This window comes from Schistocerca nitens, chromosome 3 (genome assembly GCF_023898315.1).
Source record: "Schistocerca nitens isolate TAMUIC-IGC-003100 chromosome 3, iqSchNite1.1, whole genome shotgun sequence".
Taxonomy (NCBI): domain Eukaryota; kingdom Metazoa; phylum Arthropoda; class Insecta; order Orthoptera; family Acrididae; genus Schistocerca; species Schistocerca nitens.
In genome coordinates, this window is record NC_064616.1 from 739,537,029 (window position 1) to 739,558,624 (window position 21,596).

The following is a 21,596-nucleotide window of genomic DNA, read 5'->3' on the forward strand; positions in this document are numbered from 1 at the left end:
AGGAAATAGAAAATCTAAGATCCAGATAAATTTGGAAGTGAGACAAGAATTCAGCTTGTTGCAAATTCTTATTTATATTTATATGGATGACATGCTGAGGCAATGGGTGAATAAATTAGGTATTTATATATATGACCTTTACTTGTGGTGACTAGTTTTGGATATGACGTCTGCAACAAAAGAAATTATTCGATAATATTACTCTTTGCTGATGACCAAATTGTATAGCTGATGCATGCTCCAAACAGCTGCCAAAGTTATACAATCTATAAGTATCTTAAGTTACTGAACCATCACCTCCATCATAAGTACTGAAACATAACACAAGCAGTACATTTGCAAACAGTTACAATCAGAAATTTTGAGTAATACTTCTAAAATCATCTACAGTGTATTATCAGTGCGTCTTGCAAAACAGCACCGGGACACACATTGCATTCAACTAGTGTGTAAGATGTCCTATAACTAATTGCTTTACTAGTAATGCTTACTCCTTTCCATCATGATCATATTACAGTGCAAGTAGTGGAACATAGGAATGTGTGGATTCATGAATATCGTTTTAAAAAGCCAATTCATTAAGTAAAGGAAAGATGAGGTGCAGAAAACACACAAAAAAAGAACACCATCTCAACAGGCCTTAAATGCCCAACAGTACTGACTGGCCACCATGTCATCCTGAGCCTGTAGGCATCACCAGATTCAGATACAGAGGGGACATGTGGTCAGCACACCACTCTCCCAGCCGTTATCAGTTTTCTTGACCAGTGCCACTGCTTCTCAATCAAGTAGCTCGTCAGTTGACCTCACTAAGGCTGAGTGCACCATGCTTGTCAACAGCACTTGGCAGAACTGGACAGTGACCTATCCAAATGTTAGCTAAGTCTGACAGCACTTAACTTCGGTGATCTGACTAGAAATGGTCTTACCATTGTGACAAGGCTGTTGGCTGAGGTGGAGACAACATTTGGTTGAAAACTTAAACAGAAGATTCACAATAAGTATAACCACAGATGTCATGATGTTTATCAGTAACCACATGTTATCATGAAATAGTGGAACATCAGTATATTATGTTGAAATTATGAAATTCCTGCCAACAGTATAAAATTCACAAAGATTTATGGTAGTTATGGAACTTAGGTTATGAACTTAGATAACTCTATTACAATGTGTTTCACTAAATCTTGACAGCACGGAAATAATTTTGATTAGTAAGTCTTTAAATGAAATAGTATGAAAAGAAGATTAATGTCTGTGCAACATAGTTATCATCACCACTGGTGGTGCAGTGTTCCTGTGTAAAAGCCTTTGAAAGCAATAGATATTGATCTTGCTGTCCAGTTCAACAAGTAGCAGCTTATTGGTGGTCCAAATGTCTTTCGTGGACTGAGAATGCAGTTCATATGTGATGTTAGTGCTGTCTTTGGGGACAGTACATGGTTGACCTTGGCTGTTGTATGGGGGAACCATGCAGACTACAGTGGCCTTTAAGCTTTCCCTGATGCAGACATTCTTGCTTGGAAGACTTGGAGTATAGCGGAGAGTACTGGACTACTAGCGAAGGTTCCCTATGGTACCTTGGTTCCAGACAAGCCATTTAATTGGTCCACAATAAGAAAGAAGAAGCCGAATGCAGATGAGCATTTGTTCATTTGAGTGAAAGTAGGCAACAAAAACTGTAAAATAAAGATTACAGGTGATTATCTGTTGTATTATAGACAATAAAAATTCCTTATCTTCTTTACTAATTCCTTATGTTTCAATATATATATATATATATATATATATATATATATATATATATATATATATATAATAGAGGGAAACATTCCACGTGGGAAAAATATATGTAAAAACAAAGATGATGTGACTTACCGAACGAAAGCGCTGGCAGGTCGATAGACACACAAACAAACACAAACACACACACAAAATTCAAGCTTTCGCAACAAACTGTTGCCTCATCAGGAAAGAGGGGAAGGAGAGGGAAAGACGAAAGGATGTGGGTTTTAAGGGAGAGGGTAAGGAGTCATTCCAATCCCGGGAGCGGAAAGACTTACCTTAGGGGGAAAAAAGGACGGGTATACACTCGCGCACACACACATATCCATCCACACATATATACAGACACAAGTCTTTCCGCTCCCGGGATTGGAATGACTCCTTACCCTCTCCCCTAAAACCCACATCCTTTCGTCTTTCCCTCTCCTTCCCTCTTTCCTGATGAGGCAACAGTTTGTTGCGAAAGCTTGAATTTTGTGTGTATGTTTGTGTTCGTTTGTGTGTCTGTCGACCTGCCAGCACTTTCATTTGGTAAGTCACATCATCTTTGTTTTTAGATATATTTTTCCTACGTGGGATGTTTCCCTCTATTATATATATATATATATATATATATATATATATATATATATATATATATAAAGAAAGATGATGAGACTTACCAAACAAAAGCGCTGGCAGGTGGAATGTTTCCCTCTGTTATATATATATATATATATATATATATATATATATATATATATATCACTGTTAGTGCATGGTTATGCACTAGGTGTAGTGTGACCTTGAGGCAGCTGATGTCGTTTGTCTGATGATGAGGCACTTTGCTACCTTAAGAGAGTGGACTTATTGAGGGGCCAATCATCAAATGTCTGTCTGCATTCACTGAAGGCGCTAAAGTTTAGTTTAAGATGTGGTGATATGCTGAATACTAGTACACACTGCACCAAATCAAAAAACCTCAATTATGCATTAACAATATTAAAGATGAAAACATTAATTCTTTCTCTTTGGTTTACGTTAGCTTATATGTAGCAGTGAATAACATCTGGTCTGTATACAGATATCAGTTTTTGAATGTAGAAACAACGTCATTCATCTCTCCTTTCTCCACATGCACATATAATGCTCCTTTATAACAAACAATGAATTAACGCTAAGGGATTTTAAGCATCTTATGTTTAATTTTAAATAGTATTTTACAATCAACATGCTCGTTAATTGAGTGTTGAAATATGTGATATGAACTAAAAATATGAATTATAAATGAACCTGCAAATTTCAGACTAAGTTTCAGGAAAGTTTATGAATAGCATAAAGTATTTTATTCAAAATAACAAAATAATGAAGTAAACATATCAAAGATCTAAAATGGAACAGTACACACTGGGTTCTTATTTTCACAGCACTTTGGTAAAGACTCTACAAAGTTCGAAAGAGGGAGGAAAGAAGTTCAGTGGTAAATTGTAGCTTTATTTATTTTTTATTTATTTAGCTCTAAGTAAGTTTATGAGATCTGCTCAGATTGTTTAGTCCCAGCCCAGCACACAGGTGTAACCTCTTACATACAGTCAGTGAAGTGCATGCTGCATATAGTTTAAGATAAATAATTACAGAGGATGAAATCAGGTAGATACAGTGATAAAGAACATAACATGCTGGTGCATATGTATTGCATAAAAGTACAGGAGTAGGTAGATACAAAATAAGTAAATACAACTATGGTAAATTGTAATAAAACAACAAGTGAAGGACACTGCTGGCAGTGCTCATGTACTTACTGTCTAGCTTTATTGACAGTTTTGACAGTGAGATACCTCTGAACTTGCAACTGATTCGCACCATAAACTGTGTTGTGAAGAAATCCTGCTCCAATCAAACATGACCAAACCGTGTATCTCTCTGTAGGATCAAAATTCCAACTGAAACAATGACCTTGTGTGAAATTCATGAGTAGATGAAAATTATGGTAATCATTGCAAGATATATTAAGAAATAGTGACATAATCTAACAAACCATTGGTAACTTACTTGAAGAACTCTGTTCTACCAGCTTTTGCATTTCTCATCCACACTACTTCTGGTCCACCAATATCTATTGTTCCTTTTGTAAGAACTGCTATCATGGAGATGAAGAGGACAAATACTTGAAAACAGTCTGTCCATACCACTGCTTTTATTCCACCCTATGAGAAAATGAAAATTTACTCTTAAATATAATGTGTCTACCTATACTTCTTTTCTCCATTGAGTTTCTTCATATGTGAGGTCTCATTTTTCAAGTAAATGATTTTTTTTGTAAAAGTTATCATGTAAGTAGTGGTGAAAATGTTGTTTTTTGTATAAATACATCTAAGAAACAGCCAAACTCAAAATTTTTAGGCTTAAGAGAGTTTCATGAATTCACCTGCTCTTGAATGAATGGTAAAATATTAGATGCAATAGAAATAAGATCCTTTGAAGTGATTGTACAAAAAGTATAGCCACGTGCAGCAGATCAAAACTGGAAACTCAATAAGTATTTCTTCCTTGAAAGTAACTGAATATAGCTACTTATTTTTCTTTTTTTCACTTGGCTGACACTGATTTTTCCCAGTAACATGGCCAGTACCCTTTGCTATTGGATTAATTTTTACAATTTTCTTCTCGTAACATTGGCTGATCATTGTATTACAATATTTATGAAAGTATATAAGAAATCCCACTAAAAAGTCACTTCTTTCTGGCATAATTAACATTCAGAGAAATGTAACAAATTTTGTGTCAACACAAAACATATGAAATTTCTTTGAAATGCATAACCCAATGACTGGTTAAAAAAAAAAAAATTATGTCTGACTCATATTCATTTCAAATAATACCATACCTCAGTTAGTTTTATGAATAAAAAATACATTTTTATATTTATTAAAAGCAAAACTCATACATTTCATTATTAATAAACTATATTTACAATCTGGCAGCACATTTAGTTATAGCTAATAGAAAGGTGGACTAGTAATTATGGACTTAATAGCTGCAGAGATGATATCATTGTCTGACATAATCCTTATTGTTTAAAGTTGTTCAATCTTTATTAGCCATTCAACTTCACCTGTTGGTTTCTGGAATATATCAATAGCAACATAGATGGCATGAGTTTGTTGTAGGTGCTTCCTTAGTCTCTCAAGAAAAGGTAGCCCATGACAGGATATTTTAGTTGAATTTAAGCATTATGTTCAATATTATCCATTATGGATTGGAGACAATGGATGTTATGTCTTCAGAGTTATAATTGGTACCATTTGACCATATTTGTAGAACAGAAATACAGCTGAATACTACCAGTTATAATTGATAAGCATTCGAACATTAAAATTTCTCTTGTTTAGATTATGAAACACAATCAGAAAGTTGCAAGCTTTTGCTAACACAGCAAACATAAAATGGTCAAATACTGTAAATGGTAAAGTATTTTTATTGTAGTTTCACTCATTATGAAAGTACATTCTATTAAGTTCAGGTGATGCAAGACTTACATATAAGCTAAACATCATGAGCAAATTAAAGGATATAAAACTAACAGAAACAAAAAATTGTGAGATTAAAGAAAATCACAGAAGGGACTTTGAAAAAATAAAACTATTAAAAGAAAAAAAGAAAAATGAAGACACAATAATCACACACACACACACACACACACACACACACACACACACACACGGTATGGTCACAGAAATGTGACCACCTGTCAAAAGCCTGAATAACCACCTTTTGCAGTGAAGACACCCAGGAAGAAAAGCAGTGAGGTTCTGGAAGGTGCAAACTGGGATGTAGAGCCATGCTGACTCCAGGGCCGTGGCCAGCTGCACCAGGTTTCATGATTGAGGATACATGGAATGAACAGCCCAATAGAGATGGTCCCACAAATTCTCCAATGTGTTTAAATCTGGAGGGGGGTATGGTGGACAGGATAGTATGATAACTCATCTTCAAACCATGCACATACACTGTGAGTTGTGTGGCGTGTTGCATTGTCCTGCTGGTAGATGCTATTATACAGAGGAAAAACACAGAGCATATAGGGGTGTATGTAGTCCCCAAGGATGTATGAATATTTGTGTTGATCCATTGTGCCTTCCAGAATCATAAGCTCACCAAGGCAATGCCACGAAAACATTCCCCTGACCATAATGCTCCTCCTGTGGCCTGGACCCTTCCAACTATTGTTAGAAGGTGTTTGCTTTCATATACTTCATGCCAATGGAACATAAAATGTCATTCATCTGAAAAGTCCACCCGTCACCCTTCAGTGGATGTCCAGTTGCAGTACTGGCATGGAAATTCCAGCCTTTGTCACCAATGAACAGCAGCCAGCATGGGTGCATCAAAAAGGTGCCTGCTGCAGAGGTCCATACACAGCAATATTTGCTGAAAGGTCATTGAGGAGACACTAGTGGTAGCTCCTTGGTTCATTTGGGTCGTCAGTTGCTCAACAGTTGCAAGTCTATTTGCTCATACACATTACCACGGCTGTCGTTTGCCCTTGTCATCTATGCTTTGTACCTCAGCACCAGGTTTGGAAAAGGCCATTTTGCCAAGCACAATATACTTTAACCACACCAGCATTCAAACAACTTACAAAGTTAGCCATTTCAGAAATGCTTCCACTCTTGGCCCGAAAGTCAATGACCATGCTCTTTTGGACCTCAGATAAATCACTCTGTTTCTACATTTTGATAATGATTGCACTCTTTTCTGTGTCCCCCCAATACTCTTTATGTACCTTTCACTGCTTGTGCTATCACCTGCCATCTGTAAGTGGTTAACGCACATTGATGTAGAACATAGGCAGCAGTCACATTAACTTCATTGGATAAATAGCCAGGATGGAATAATGACAGTACTTCAGCAGCCAGAGACAGTTGTCATTTGTGTCTGAGTTCCATATTTACTTGAACGTGTATGTGTATGTTGTCTAATTCAGAAGAAGGCATTTGGCTGAAAGTTTACTTATTTAGCAGTCTTTATGTTGTGCCTGTCAGCAATTAAGCATCAGCACTATGTAGTGAGTAGCAACCTGTCCATATATATCAGCTTGTAATTAGCTCTACACACACAAAAAAAGAAATGCAACAAATTCCAGTCACGGGACCTGGGAGGCCATGGTATTCGCAAGCCACAACTGATACACTTGTTGTTGAAGATTTGTGCTATGTATATTGGAACAGCCCCATGAGAGTGTGCCAGTGCACCATTATTTCTGTACAACATATGTATCCTTTCACCATAAAGAAAATTTTAAAATCGTCAGTTAGGATGTGTTGTGGGAAATGAAGTTGCACACCATCCGTAAATCAGTCAGATAGGAAATATGACCTGTCAATCAATCACCAATGACACCTGCCTGGAAAATCTCCACTCATATGCCACCTGAAAGGTAACATGTGGGTTCTCAAAAGCCAAAAACATGTGTGTTGTGGATGTTCACAATAGAGTCTTGGGTGAAGCATGCTTTCTCTGTTAATAACACATGCACTGGACCATTCTCACATTGCATAAATACCAAATGGAGGAAGGAAACCCTGTGTGGGAATTCAGGTGCAGTCATTTGTTGCACTATTTGTACATGATATGGGTTCAGTCAGCCCTTCTGCAACATCTGCCATATGGTGGAGGGAGAAATGCATTCTGTTGCAGAAATCCTTTTCGTACTTGTGCCCAGCACTGTATTCACTTCTTGTCATAAATGTTCCTCTAGTCATAGTGTCGCCATTGTTCTTGATCTACCAGCATGTTGCACATTGGATTTTAATGAGCCAGTTTCATGCAGATGCTGATGGGACCTAGTGAACACTCTGCTGTTTGGTTATCTTCTTTGAGGATCCACTTTGTGATACAATCCTGCTGCCTCCTGTGCACTGCAATTTGCACATTTGTACATGACATGGATGTCAGCCATATCTTAATTTGAAAATAGGTGCAGAGCCATAAAAACTACTTCAAATGTTACCTGTGACCACTGTGTTTGCTGCCATGTTTATATTGAAGTTTCACTGCTCATATAACATTAGTATGGCCTGAAACTTGACCTGTGATTGGTTAATTTAAGGTCACTCTTCACTTCACAGCATTGAAAGTAATGAACTCCACTAACCAACAGTGATGGGTGAGCAACAAAGCTACAGCATAAACATAGCCTTAGACATGAACAGTGTTGTAACACTGGCATGACTGTACTTGTGCATAAATTGTGTCAGGGAAACCATTGGTTTCTCAAATTTTGTGCACTGTAAATATTATGAGTCACTTTAAATCAATTGAAGTTGGAGACCATGTCCATTAATGCAGTTGCAGTACCTGTAAACATACACATTCCACATTCTTTAAACAATTATGATGGGCATTTGAAAAGTCCAAGCAAAGTCTGAGAGACGGCACCAAGGTCATGTTTAGTTAGTAGCATCTTTGGAAAGAATGCACACCAAGTTTCACCTATTTTGGTCTATTTCTTTGTGTCTGGCATTCGTGTGAATCAAGGAAGTTGAGTGATTGTCAAAACATGGATGAAAAAGAATTTCATGTGGTGATTAAACATTACTTTATGAAAGGCAAAAGACCTCAGGAGACTAAAGAGAAGCTTGATAAACATTACAGTGACTCTGCACCTTCGATTTGAACAGTTTATAAGTGGTTTCAAAATTTTCGGAGCAGCCATATGGCCACAAGTGATGCTGAACGTTCTGGATGCCCTATGGAGGTTATGACTCCAGAAATCATTGATAAAATCCATGATAAGGTGATGGATGACAGAAGAGTTAAGGTGCATGAGATTTCTAATGCTCTTGGCATCTCAAATGAATGGGTACATAATATTTTGCATAAACATTTGGACATGAGAAAGCTATCTGCAAGATGGGTTCCGCGATTGCTCATGCTTGACCAAAAACGGAATCGTGGCAAGGATAGTTTGCAACTGTTCAGGGAGAATCCACAGAGCTTTAAGCATTGTTTTGTCACTGTGTATGAAACATGGATACATTACTATACTCCTGAGATAAAGCAACAATTTAAACAATGGATTACCAAGGGAGAATCTGCACCAAAAAAGGTGAAGACCATTCCTTCAGCTGGAAAGGTTATGGCGACTGTCTTTTGGGATTTGCAAGGGATAATTCTCATTGACTATCTGGAAAAGGGTAAAACTATTACAGATGCATATTATTCATTGTTATTGGACTGTTTGAAAACCGGGCTGCAAGAAAAACGCCGGCAATTCGACCGCAAAAAAGTCCTTTTCCATCACGACAATGCACCAACACACACCTCAGCAGCTGTGGTTGCAAAATTAATGGAAATAGGATTCCAACTCGTTTCATATCTCACCCTATTCTCCAGACTTGGCTCCCTTGGACTACTATTTGTTCCCAAATTTGATGAAATGGCTTACAGGACAAAGATTTTATTCAAATGAGGAGGTGATTGCAGCAACTAATAGCTATTTTGCAGACTTGGACAATTCCTATTATTTGGAAGGGATCAACAAATTAGAACAGCATTGGCCAAAGTGTATAAGTCTAAAAGAAGACTATGTCAAAAAATAAAAGAAGGTTTACCCCAAACACGTAAGTAGTGTTTATTTTTGCATGGACTTTTCAAACGCCCCTCGTATTTCCCTGACATTAATTATGACTTTGCATTGACCATGCACGATACTCTGAAATTTTAAAACAGTATTAGTAATAAATGAGTATGTGATATGTATGCAACGGCCATGAGCCAGTCATTTATGGGGGACATGAGTATGAGAGCCAAAAAGTGAATTCACATGTAAATTATAGCAACTAAATGGAAAATAAACCATACAAATTTTAATCTTATTCTTTATTTTACGTTTCAACACCTAATCCAAAAGATTTTAAATACTATTGAAAGTGTACTCACTATTGTTGTGTAGAATATAACCACTATGTACATCACAGAAACTATTATTTCAGTCTTCAGGCCAGTGACTGTAAAAATAAGAAAAACAAATTTCAATTAAAATGTTTGTCATTCTGAACCAAAATACACTAGTAGAAAATGAAAAATGAACATTTCTGGAAAATGAAACATACATAAAATCAATTTTTGTCTGAGGTAGTGAGAGAAGGCATAAAAGACAAAGACTATACTCCATGCTGTAGACTGAACAGAAATCATGTACTGTGCATGGAAAAACTGAATCTATTACAACTGTGTTTGACTTGATTAAAGGGTGGTCTATTATTTTGAGTTTTGAAGTGGGTTATTTAACATTGCAAAAATACCGATGTGACATTTACAAGCTCTGAAGACTGTCTGATGCATTGTTTTCTCCATGAACATCAGTGTTACCTTATCTATGTCTTATTCTTGTAAATGCCTTTTCGATGCTAATGACACATAGCTGTATCTAAGAGCCAGTATTGCTTCTATCATTTCAGGTTGTGACTACCAACCTTTATTCATTATTAATATGAGTACAAAACCTGGGTTTCAAACTGAACCCTAAGTCACAGGTAACTGTTAAATCACACTGAACATTGATAACTGGACATACCTGTGAAGTCATTCTTCCCATACCTCTTTCTTTAGCCTACTACCCTTAACATAACCTTGGATCAGCATTTAAATTTGGTATAATAGACTATGACACCATGTAGGAAGTCTATCTTTTGGCTATATGAAGCTCAAAATTTATAAAAATGTTTCCATCTGCAACCAAGCAAAAACTAGATCATTTTTTATTCTTGCTGACTTTCTACTAATACGTTGTGTTGTGATCTTCAGTCTGAAGACTGGTTTGAAGTAGCTCTACATGCTACTCTGTCCTGTGCAAGCTTCTTCATCTCCAAATAGCTACTGCAACTTACATCCTTCTGAATCTGCTTACTGTATTCATCTTTTAGTCTCCCTCTATGGTTTCTACCCCCACAAATGTCTGTACAATACTAAATTGGTGATCCCTTGATGCCTCAGCATGTGTCCTATCAACTGAACCTTTTTTCAGTCACATTCTGTCACAAATTTCTTTTCTCTTCAATTGTATTCAGTGCCTCCTCATTAATTACATAATCTACCCATCTAATCTTCAGAATTCTTCTGCATCATTATTTTTCAAGAGTTTCTATTCTCTTCGTGTCTAAACAGTTCATTGTCTATATTTCCTTACATGCATGGCTACAATACTTATGAATACTTTCAGAAAAAACTTCCTAATGCTTACATCTATATTTCATGTTAACAAATTTCTCTTCTTTTGAAACATTTTTCTGCCATTTCCAATTTAAATTTTACATCCTCTCTATTTTGGCCATCATCAGTTATTTTGCTGCCCAAATAGCAAAACTCATCTACTACTGTAAGTGTCTCATTTCCTAATCTAATTCCCTTAGCATCACCTGTATTTAATTCAACTGGATTCAATTATTCTTGTTTTGCTTTTGTTGATGTTCATCCTATATCCTTCTTTCAAGACACTGTCTGTTCCATTCAACTGGTTTCCAAGTTATTTGCTGTCTCTGTCAGAATTACAATATTATTGGCAAACCTCACAGTTTTTACTTGTTCTCCCTGAACTTTAATCCCTACTCCAAATTTTTCTTTGGTTTCTGTTACTGCTTGCTGATAGTGCAGACTGAATAACGTCAGGGACAGACTTCAACCCTGTCTCACTTCGTTCTCAACTGCTGCTTCCCTTTCATGTCCCTTGACTGCCGTCTGGTTTCTGTGCAAGTTATAAATAGCTTTTCACTCCTGGTATTTTACCTCTGCTACCTTCATAATTTCAAAGAGAGTATTACAGTCAAAATTGTCAAAATATTTCTATAAGTCAACAAATGCTATAAACACAGGTTTGCCTTCCCTTAACCTATCTTCTAAGATATGTCATGGAGTCTGTATTGCCTTATTTCTCTAGAATCCAAACTGATGTTCCTCAAGATCAACTTCTACCTGTTTTTCCACTCTTCTGTAAAGAATTCATGTTAGTATTTTGCCACCATGACTTGTTAAACTGATAGTTTGGCAATTTTCACACCTGTCAGCAACTGACTTCTCTGGGATGGGAATTATTACATTATTTTTGAAGTATGAGGGTATTCTGGTGGCCCCATACACCTTGCACATTGTGACTTAGGTCTTTCAGTGCTCTGTCAGATTCTTTTCTCAGTATTATATCTCCCAACTCATCTTCATACTCTTCCATAATACTGCCTTCAAGTTCATCTCCACTGTATAGACCCTCTATATATTCCTTTTACCTTTCAGCTTTTGCCTCTTTGCTTAGAACTGGTTTTCCATCTGAGCTCTTTGTGTTTACAGAGCTGCTTCTCTTTTCTCCAAAAGCCTCTTTTATTTTCCTATAGGCAGTATCTACCTTTCCCTTAGTGAAATATAGTTCTAAATCCTTACATTTTACCTCTAGCCATTACTGTTTAGTCATTTTGGACTTCCTGCCAATCATATTTTTTAGATGTTTGTATTCACTTTTTCCTGCTTCTTTTGCTCCATTTTTATAATTTTTCCTTTCATAAATTAATTTCAATATTTCTTGTGTTATCCAAGGATTTCTACTAGGTCTTGTCTTTTTACCTATTTGATCCTCTGCTGCCTCCACGATTTCATCTCTCAAAGCTACCTGTTCATGTTATACTATATTCCTTTCCCCTGTTTTAGTCAATCATTGTCTAATGATCCCTCTGAAACTCTCAAAAATCTCTAATTCTTTCAACTTATCCAGGCTTCACCCCATTTATTTTCTACTTTTTTACAATGTCTTCACTTTTAATCTACAGTACATACCCAACAAACTGTAGTCAGAGTTCACATCTGCCCTGGAAATATCTTACAAAATAAAACCTGGTTCCTAAAACTATGACTAACAGTTATACACTCAATCTGAAACCTTTCAGTGTCTCCAGATCTCTTCCATACACACAACCTTCTTCTATGATTCTTAAACCAAGTATTAGTGATGATTAAATTATGTTCTATGCAAAATTCAAGCAGATGACTTTCTCTTTCATTCCTTTCCTTCAGTCCATATTCACCAACTATTTTTCCTTTTCTTCCTTTTCCTATTATTGAATTCCAGTCCCCCATCACAGTTAAATTTCCCTCTACCTAAAGTTCTGAATAATTTCTTTCACCTTATCACACATGTCTTCAATATCTTCATCGTCTATGGAGATACCTGTTGTATAAAGTTGGACTACTGTGGTAGGTCTGGGCTTTGTGTCTATCTTGCCTAAGACAATGCATTTGCTATGCTGCTTCACAGCACATACCCCTGCACTGTGGTTGCATCAATGGTACGGCTATCTGTATCACTGAGGCATGCAAGCCATCCCACCAATGGCAAGGTCCATGATACATGGGGGATTGTAGTTAAATAAGTCACAAATAGTAAAACTCTAGATGACTTAAATAAACAATGAATGGTTGCATAACATGAGTGTGTAATTTTTGCTGGTCTGATTATGTTACTCTATAGCGTGGTCACATTGGCCCGAGTGCTAATTGACCTCACAGCAGGTTTCATTGATGTGCACAATGGTTGACAAGGAAGCAGGTACACAGCACCAGATGGCTGGCCATTGTAGAGTTGTAGGAGCAATGAGAGAATAATAAACAGTTTATTAACCATAATCAGTGCAGCAATTGAAGGCATAATCTTGCTGCAGTCAGCACCCAATGGCACAGGCTGCCCCTAGATGGCAGAACTTGCTAGTTCAGAACACAACAGGAAGAAGCAGACATTGGCACAGAGTCACAAGCCAGACAGGCGGTAGCAGAAGAAATGATATAAGCACTTCAGTAGTGTTACAGCACAGAATAGTAATAGGTTGAAAATTAGAAAATTTTACTAAAACTCATTCACCTTGTGGTCATGCCACAGGCAGAGGCAGAACCAGGAAATAAGCAATGTGTTACAAGTGGGTCAGACCTTAGCATGTTACAACACCACACCAAGAGAGAGAGAGAGGACAAGCTTAGCAGAAAACAGCATGGGACAAAAAACTGACAGAAACATGACATGTATATTTGTTGGCTTGTAAGAGATGTTGAAAGAAATTGTACCTGTTTCATAAGAACCAGAATCATAGAACCTACACAGCAGTTAAGAGCCTATTAAGCAAATACAGCAGAATAAGCCGGACACATATGGTCACTACGAACCAAGCATCGAATCCTAGCCTCATGTTAGCTCCCTTTAAGTACTCAAGTTTTCAGCTCTCAAGGAGTTGATCATTGGGATCAATGGCACCTGATTCTGTGATTATGATACTGTAGTGAATCTATGTCATAGGTACTCCAGAATTGTTTACAAACCAGCTGAAGATGTAACTGAGGTGATGGCCTTCACCTGATGAATTTCATACTATGTCATGTGAAGGAGCTGACTGTCTTCCAATAACACTGCGTCATGGAGTGCTGTCAGCACCAGACTTCAGGGCAGAAACCAGCAGCAAGGCCTTGTGGGATCCATGTTACTTTTCAGCACCTCCAGCTGCTGAAAACTACCTGGCCAGTGGGAAGGAGATTGACTGACCACATGACTACTGATAATACTACACTGCGCATAGTTCATCAAGGGTCAACATAGAATTCGGAGTGGGATCAAGGACACTCTAGAAGTTAATACAAGACCATTCATGCTGGACTACAGCCAGCAATGCTTCATGGCACGAGGTCACCCACTCTTCCCTTGGGCCTGCATATGAGAAGCTGACTTGGCAGCCATCAGCAGAATCCAGCACAACGCTGAACAAAGCACTGGCTACAAGACCAGTGTGGAAAAGATGACTGTAAAAATAGTTAATAAGTAATTGAACTTTAACAATGTTTACTAGTGTCAGAGATGCTTCATAGATACCCAACTGCTATCCTGACTTCATGCAGAGGTGTCTTCACTTGGCCCCTCTGTAAATTGGTGCCAGAAGTATACACTTTGATGCTGTCATCATAGTATTTGGCATTGGAGGTGTTCAACTCCAACACCTGGAATTTGGATGCAGTGGTCTGCCTCCATGGTGTCCATAATTCCCAGCCGTAACCATGACACAGTGAGTACAAAAAATTTTTTCTTTCATGTTATGGCAGAATTTAGACATAGTGATGCAAGTTCTATGTCAAAAATATGTTTTGTAAAACCAACGGAGCCTGTTGATTTATTAGACTTCAGAGGCAATTGTAAAGAAATGTATTTGGTACTGGTGACATGTGCTATTTGTAACTTAACAGGTCATAGTGAACTATGCACTAAGTTTGTACTGTTAACTTGTTCTACATGTAGACATTATGGCCACACAGCACATGAGTGTACTGAGTGTTGCTGGGTAATGATCAGGCAAAAGAAATAACCAAGTCAGTGTAAACTGTATTTTCCATCTCTGGTATATATTGGCACAGATATTTTTGGAATACATAAAAAGCAGTGATAAATTCCACAAACATGCTAGGCATGAGGTCAGTTACTACCAGTGATAGTATAGTCACTTTAAAGAAACATGTCACAATTATTAGAGGAAAATGCTCGAGAGAAGTTATGCCATGAGGAATTGGTGGCACAGTTAGAATCTTTGCGGGCCATGCGAGATTCATGGCTGAGTTCAAGTGAATTTAAGTCACAGCAGCAATGCCCCACTTTTCAGTAGATTCTTTACTAGCTAACCCCATCATTCCCTTCTCCAGCAGATCAACAGAGGACATCACTATACTCAATAGTGATGTATTGACTACAGCCAGAATGTGTAATTGGTCAGATGAAATTACTTACACGTGAAGCCAAGATATATGTGATGTGTTATGAGACACTGAGCAAAAGTACATTTGAGCAGTTAGTGGAAGGTATGTGTCAGAGACACTGTAATCAAAATAGTGCCAGGTTTTTTAGGGGAAAGGTGAGTGGGTTGATGCAAGAGGCAAATGAGACTGTAGAGACTTTTTCAGACAGAATTTGTAAAATAAATGTGAAAACATATGAACTGGTGGGAAATTCTGACATGGATCACGTCATACTCAGGGAGTCACAGAACGGATCACTCAATGTGTTTTTGCAAGGAATTCCTGTGGAGTTTTCGCAAAGAGTCCAAATGAAAAATCCAGAGGATTTGGTTGTATCACTGTGTATTGCCATCCATCTGCAGGAGGTAGATATTGCTACACAGGTATGCACAGATAAGAGAGTCAATATTGCTGTGGGAAGGAAGGGCATTCTAGAAGGCACAATGCAGTCAACCATAATTTTACAGATGTGGGCATTTTGGTCACAAGGCAAACAAGTGAGGGAATGAGAAGCAAAGTAAAGGGCATAATTAATGGACAATGTTAAGCTTAAATGGGGGTGTTTTGTCCACTGGAAAATATTCCTGGTTAGTCAGATTACTGCAGACACCAAGGTAGAGATGGATTGTTGTTTGTTTAATGGGTTTGTAAATGGTAAAGAATGTAAGTTGCTAGTCAATACTGGTGCACTTGTATATTATTAGTCTAAATCTCATGGATAGGAGAAGACTGGGGACTCCGAGGTATAAATTATATGGAGTGGGAAACAATGACATGGTATCACTGGGGAAAAGAAAGCTCATTTTTAGCTTTGAAACAATAAAGTTAAATGAGTCTATGGAAGTGTTCCCTACTGTGGTGCAAGGGTCTTCTGCAATTCTTGGACTTGATTTACTGGATAGGCATCATACAAAAATTAATCTTTCACAGCGCACAGTTGAACTTGGTGGGTACTTGTTTCCAGTGGATCCAACAGCTGTAAATGTTTCAGTGTCACAAGGTGACTGCTGACGTGTCACCAACTGAACTGTGTACATTTACATTAAAGAAGATTATGCATGACAAAGTACCTGCTGGTATCGGGAATTTGGTTTGGGTATCTCTAGACACCAGTGCACCACAGCAGAGAATATGTGTGGTTGAGCCACTGCAGAACAATGCAACATTAGAAGAAATGCATAGTTTTATACAAAGAAGAGTTGTGCACTTAACTAATGTTAATGGAGAACTGATGATTCCGGTAAGCTTCGATAACTTTGGGACAGATGAAGTGAATCTCCCAAAAGAATTACTTATAGCAAGTTTAGAGGAACTTAAGGGTGAGGTTATTGAAGGGTCACACTAAGATAACAGCATCTAAAAAGCCACCAATGCCTCTGCACTATGTGACATGGTTCATTACTTGAAATATGTTGAATGCTGAGCCATGGAAGCTTTGTTGGTAGAATATTCAGACTTATCCTATTCAGTTGGTTCACTACCAATAACACCTATCACAACACCACATACCAACAGGTGATAATTCACCAGTTTATGGGAAACCATACAGGGTAGCAAAACACTCTCAGCCACTAGTAGATGAATTTATAGGTCAGCATTGTGTGAGGGTATTATCGAGCATAGCAATAGCCCTCAGTCAGCAAATATTGTCCTTGTATGCAAAAAATCAGTTGGTACCAGAAAATATTGATTTTACTGTGACTATTGTTACTTGAACACATGAACCACAATGGATGCATGTCTCACAATTAATAAAATGTTCAGAGTTATTATGCCATGGTTGAACGGATTTCACCTTAAAACCCAATAACTAATATGGAACATAACAAATACATTAAACAACCTAGGAAAATGTAAATATTTCTCAACAATTGATCTTAGAAATGGTTATTACCAACTAGAAATATTGCCTGAAGTCATCCCCAAAACTGTTTTCACAGCAAATTCAGGTCATTAGCAATATTGAAGAATGCCATTTGGCTTGTAAAATGCTTCAGCTACCTTTCACCCACTATTATATGGTGTATCTTGTGGATTAAAACTGAAAATATGCATGGTATAGCTTGATGATATAGTCCTCTATTCAAAAACTGTAGAAGATCATGTTAAACGCCTGGATGAAATGTTTAGTAGATTGAGGGCAGCACACCTTATGCTAAGTGTGGAGAAAAGCCATTTTGCTCAGACACAGATAACTTATCAAGACAGAGTGAGGACAGATCCTCAGTTTGCTTCCACTGTACATTATGTTACAACACCACAAACTACAAAACAATTACAGTTATTCATTGGGTTACGCAATTATTATTCCAAATTGGTGAAGGGATTCACTGAAATTGCATGACCATTAATTAAGTTGCTAAAAAAGGTGCTAGTTTTCAGTGGACATCACAATACTAAGAAGCGTTTGAGAAACTCAAGGAGATATTAATATCAGATTGTGTGTTAATATTCCCTGACTTTCAGGAGTTCATACTTGCATGTGATACTGTCAAGAATGCTTTGGGCTGTATTTTAAGTCAGAATGTTGATGGAAATCAACATCTGGTAGCATATGCCTATAGCCAATTGAATAAGGCTGAAATAAATTATTCAACAACTGAAAAAGAAATATTAGCAGTTGTATACAGAATCTATTATTTCTGTTGCTACTTGTACAGTCATAAATTCAAAGTAGTTACAGACCACACATCTTTAAAATGGTTATAAGGACTCAAAGATCCATCAAGTTGATTAGCAAGATGGGCATTAAAATTGAGCAAGTTCGATTATGAGATAATTCATAAGCCAAGAGTCAAACACGCAAATGCTGATGTTCTAACCAGAAAGATTCCAGCTTTGCAAGTAGTAGATGGAAGCCAGATAGATTGGATGAAGGCACAAGCAGCTGACAGTGAATGTCAATTTTTTCAAACACAATCTCAGTTTGAAATACAAGAAGGCTTGTTATGCAGATCTAAAAAGTGTGGACCTCGTATTGTAGTTCATGCAGCACTGAAACTGGAAGTATTACACTGAGTGTACAACCACGTATTATCAGGTCACAGAGGAAAATGGACAACTGGTAGATGTTTAGTTGAAAGATTTTTGTGGAAAACACATTGCAGTGTTGTAGAAAAATATGTAAGGAACTGCGTCTCATGTGCACAATGAGCAGATTTGAGCCATCAGAAAAATTCAGTTATGACTACCAGAAGCTGCAAGCCATTCACAAGCAGGTAATAAATATTTTCTTATGATGTTAGATGTTTACTTATGGTAGCCATTCCAGATCAGAAGGTGAATATGGTAGCACAGGCAATTGTAAACAACTAGTTATTAAAATTTGGTGTGCTAGAAACCATTACTGCAGACCAAGGTTGTAATTTTATATCAGAGCTAATGAAACAGTGATGTTGCTTATTAAAAATTAAGAAGTTACATACGAGGCCATTCCATCCACAGATGAATGGCTAGGCAGAATGAGTCCACTGTATGTTATCCAAAATGTTAAGCCATTACATGAATTCACAGCATCCAGATTGTATATATATACACTGCTGGCCACCGTAAATGCAACACCAAGAAAGACAAGAGGTAGCACAACAAAATTTATTTTGTAGATAACATGTTGACCAAGTATCAAATGATTACGTTTACAGATGTCTGTGACATGTGGTTCCTGCCAGAATCAGTAGCCAGAGTAGCCGCCATTGTTGGAGATCACCACTGCCACACATCTCGGCATTGAGTCAAAGAGACGTTGGATGTGTTCCTGGGGTACAGCAGCCCAAGCAGCTTCCACACGTTGACAAAGATCATCTGGTGTGGCAGCTGGGGATGTAATCTGGGTCACTCGTTGAGCAACCATGGACCACATGTTTTCTATCGGCGAAAGATCCGGAGAGCGAGCTGGCCAGGGAAGCAATTCAATCTGGTTATTGACGAAGAACCTTTGGACAATGCGTGCCACGTGTGGTTGTGCATTATGCTGTTGAAATATGGCTGTGGCCGAGCCCTGAAGGTAAGGAAGGACAACTGGCTCCAGCACCTCGGATATGTAGCACCGCCTATTTAAAGTACCGGCAATGCGTACTAGAGGCGTGCGAGAGTAATATCCAATACCGCCCCATACCGTAATACCCGGTGCAAGACCAGTGTGGCGGTGCATAATGCAGCTGTCCAGCATCCTCTCTCCACGGTGTCTCCACACTCGAATCTGACCATCGTGGTGCTGCAGACAGAAGCGTGCCTCGTCAGTAAAGACAACGTCATTCCATTCTGCCGTCCACATCCATCTGTCATCACACCATGGGCGACGGAGACATCTGTGGTTCTGCGTCAATGGTAGACGAAGCATTGGACGTCTTGCGGACAGACCACTCTGCTGTAAACGGCATCGAATGGTACGCGCAGACACTGGATGATGCGTTAGAGATGCAATGTGCTGTGCTATGGTTCGGGATGTCACTGAGCGATCCGTCACTGCCATGCGCACAATTTGCCTATCAGCACGTGGAGTGGTGCACCGAGGTGAATGCGATCGACCACATTGGTCCATCATACCCTCCTGCATCCAACGGTCACATATCCGCATTACAGTTGTTTGGTTTCGTCCAACACGACTAGCGATTTCTCTGTATGATAATCCACAACCTCGGTAAGCCACTATCCTTCCTCTGTCGAACTCGGATACTTGATCAAAAGATGTTCGCTGCTGTCTACGAGGCATAACTGATCGTCTTGTGAAACAACCACAAGGTAAACACACGTGCCGAACGTACACTCGTTGAAATCGCCAAGCCTTAAATGGCGCTATGAGGTGGCACCACAGGCGCGCGTGATGTGCGTCTGCGCTGAAATTCTAATCAGCTGCATATCTCATCGCTGCAAACTCATGGTGTAAATTTCACTCGATTCGGATGCTTCCTTCAGGGTGTTGCATTTACGGTGGCCAGCAGTGTATATTTAAGTTTTGTTGTCTTTACATATAATTCAAAAGTTCATACCAGAACTGACCTCTTGTTTTATGAGGTACTATATGTGTGAAAATTCTGCCACCTTTTGCTGTAGCTCAAACTAAATTAGGTCCACAGGGTGAACCAGTGAATAATTTTGCAAAGAAGTTGAAAGAAACTTGGCAAAGGGTAAAATGTGCCAACACTAAAGCTTTAGAGAAGCAAGAACATATTGGGAAATGGGTGAGCAAATGGACACAATACAGGATAGGACAGAATAGGCAAAACAAAAAATACTTTGACAAAATATCATGTGCCTTGCCAAGTTTCTGAAATGACTTCACTAGTCAACATCAAATTGAAGTTGCCAACTAAAATTTCTATAGTATGTATAAACAGAGCCAGACCATTTAAAGAAGAGATTGATGCATTGCCCCAGATTACTTCCACGATTAGAGACAAAACAGAAATACAAAGGAAACAGGTACACCCGAGAAATTTACCTTATGCACTTAGCTCTGGAAGTAAATATCTTAAGTTCTGGGATACAATGCACATATCATATTTGTTCATTACCTAGGTTAGTCTTAATTTTCCTTACTTGTCACGTTCTGTGTTTATTTACTTGTATAAAGGAGGAAGGGGATTGATGGTGCTACCCTTTCTCTCAGGTGGCACGCCAAGATGCTGAACAGTAAACCTTTTCTGAGCATAGTACTACTATACTGTTGCATAGGAGATGTGATACAGAATCAACCACTATACAACGGAATTTTATTTACTGGACAATGATGTTCTACTAATGAGTCACAGATGGACAATCACATTTACATTTAATATTTGGGAATTAAGGACTGATGTATGAAGACTGCAAGATGGGTTTACAGCTTTTGAAAAGGAAGTAGAAAAAGGAGGATTATTTGAAGATATGCAGAACGAGTATCTGGAATTAAAACTCTCATACGAGAAACTGAGGACTCAGCTGCAGCAGACAACAGAAATTGTACCACAGATGAAAAAAAAAAAAAAAAAAAAAAAAAAAAAAAAAAAAAAAAAAAAAAAAAAAAAAAAAAACCCGAAAGAAAG

The 21,596-nt window shown here is 38.0% G+C and overlaps 1 protein-coding gene across 3 annotated transcripts in view; it reads right to left on the reverse strand.

The window, feature by feature from the left end:
* Positions 1-21,596, reverse strand: part of LOC126248715 (sodium-coupled monocarboxylate transporter 1-like) — a 423,655-nt gene that overhangs the window by 38,620 nt on the left and 363,439 nt on the right. For all 3 annotated transcript variants that reach the window (XM_049950017.1, XM_049950019.1, XM_049950018.1), the window contains exons 6-8: positions 9,709-9,776; positions 3,817-3,971; positions 3,567-3,707 (exon numbers count right to left, since the gene is read on the reverse strand). In XM_049950017.1, the coding sequence (XP_049805974.1) occupies positions 3,567-3,707; positions 3,817-3,971; positions 9,709-9,776 (364 nt within the window). The remainder of the gene's footprint in view (positions 1-3,566; positions 3,708-3,816; positions 3,972-9,708; positions 9,777-21,596) is intronic.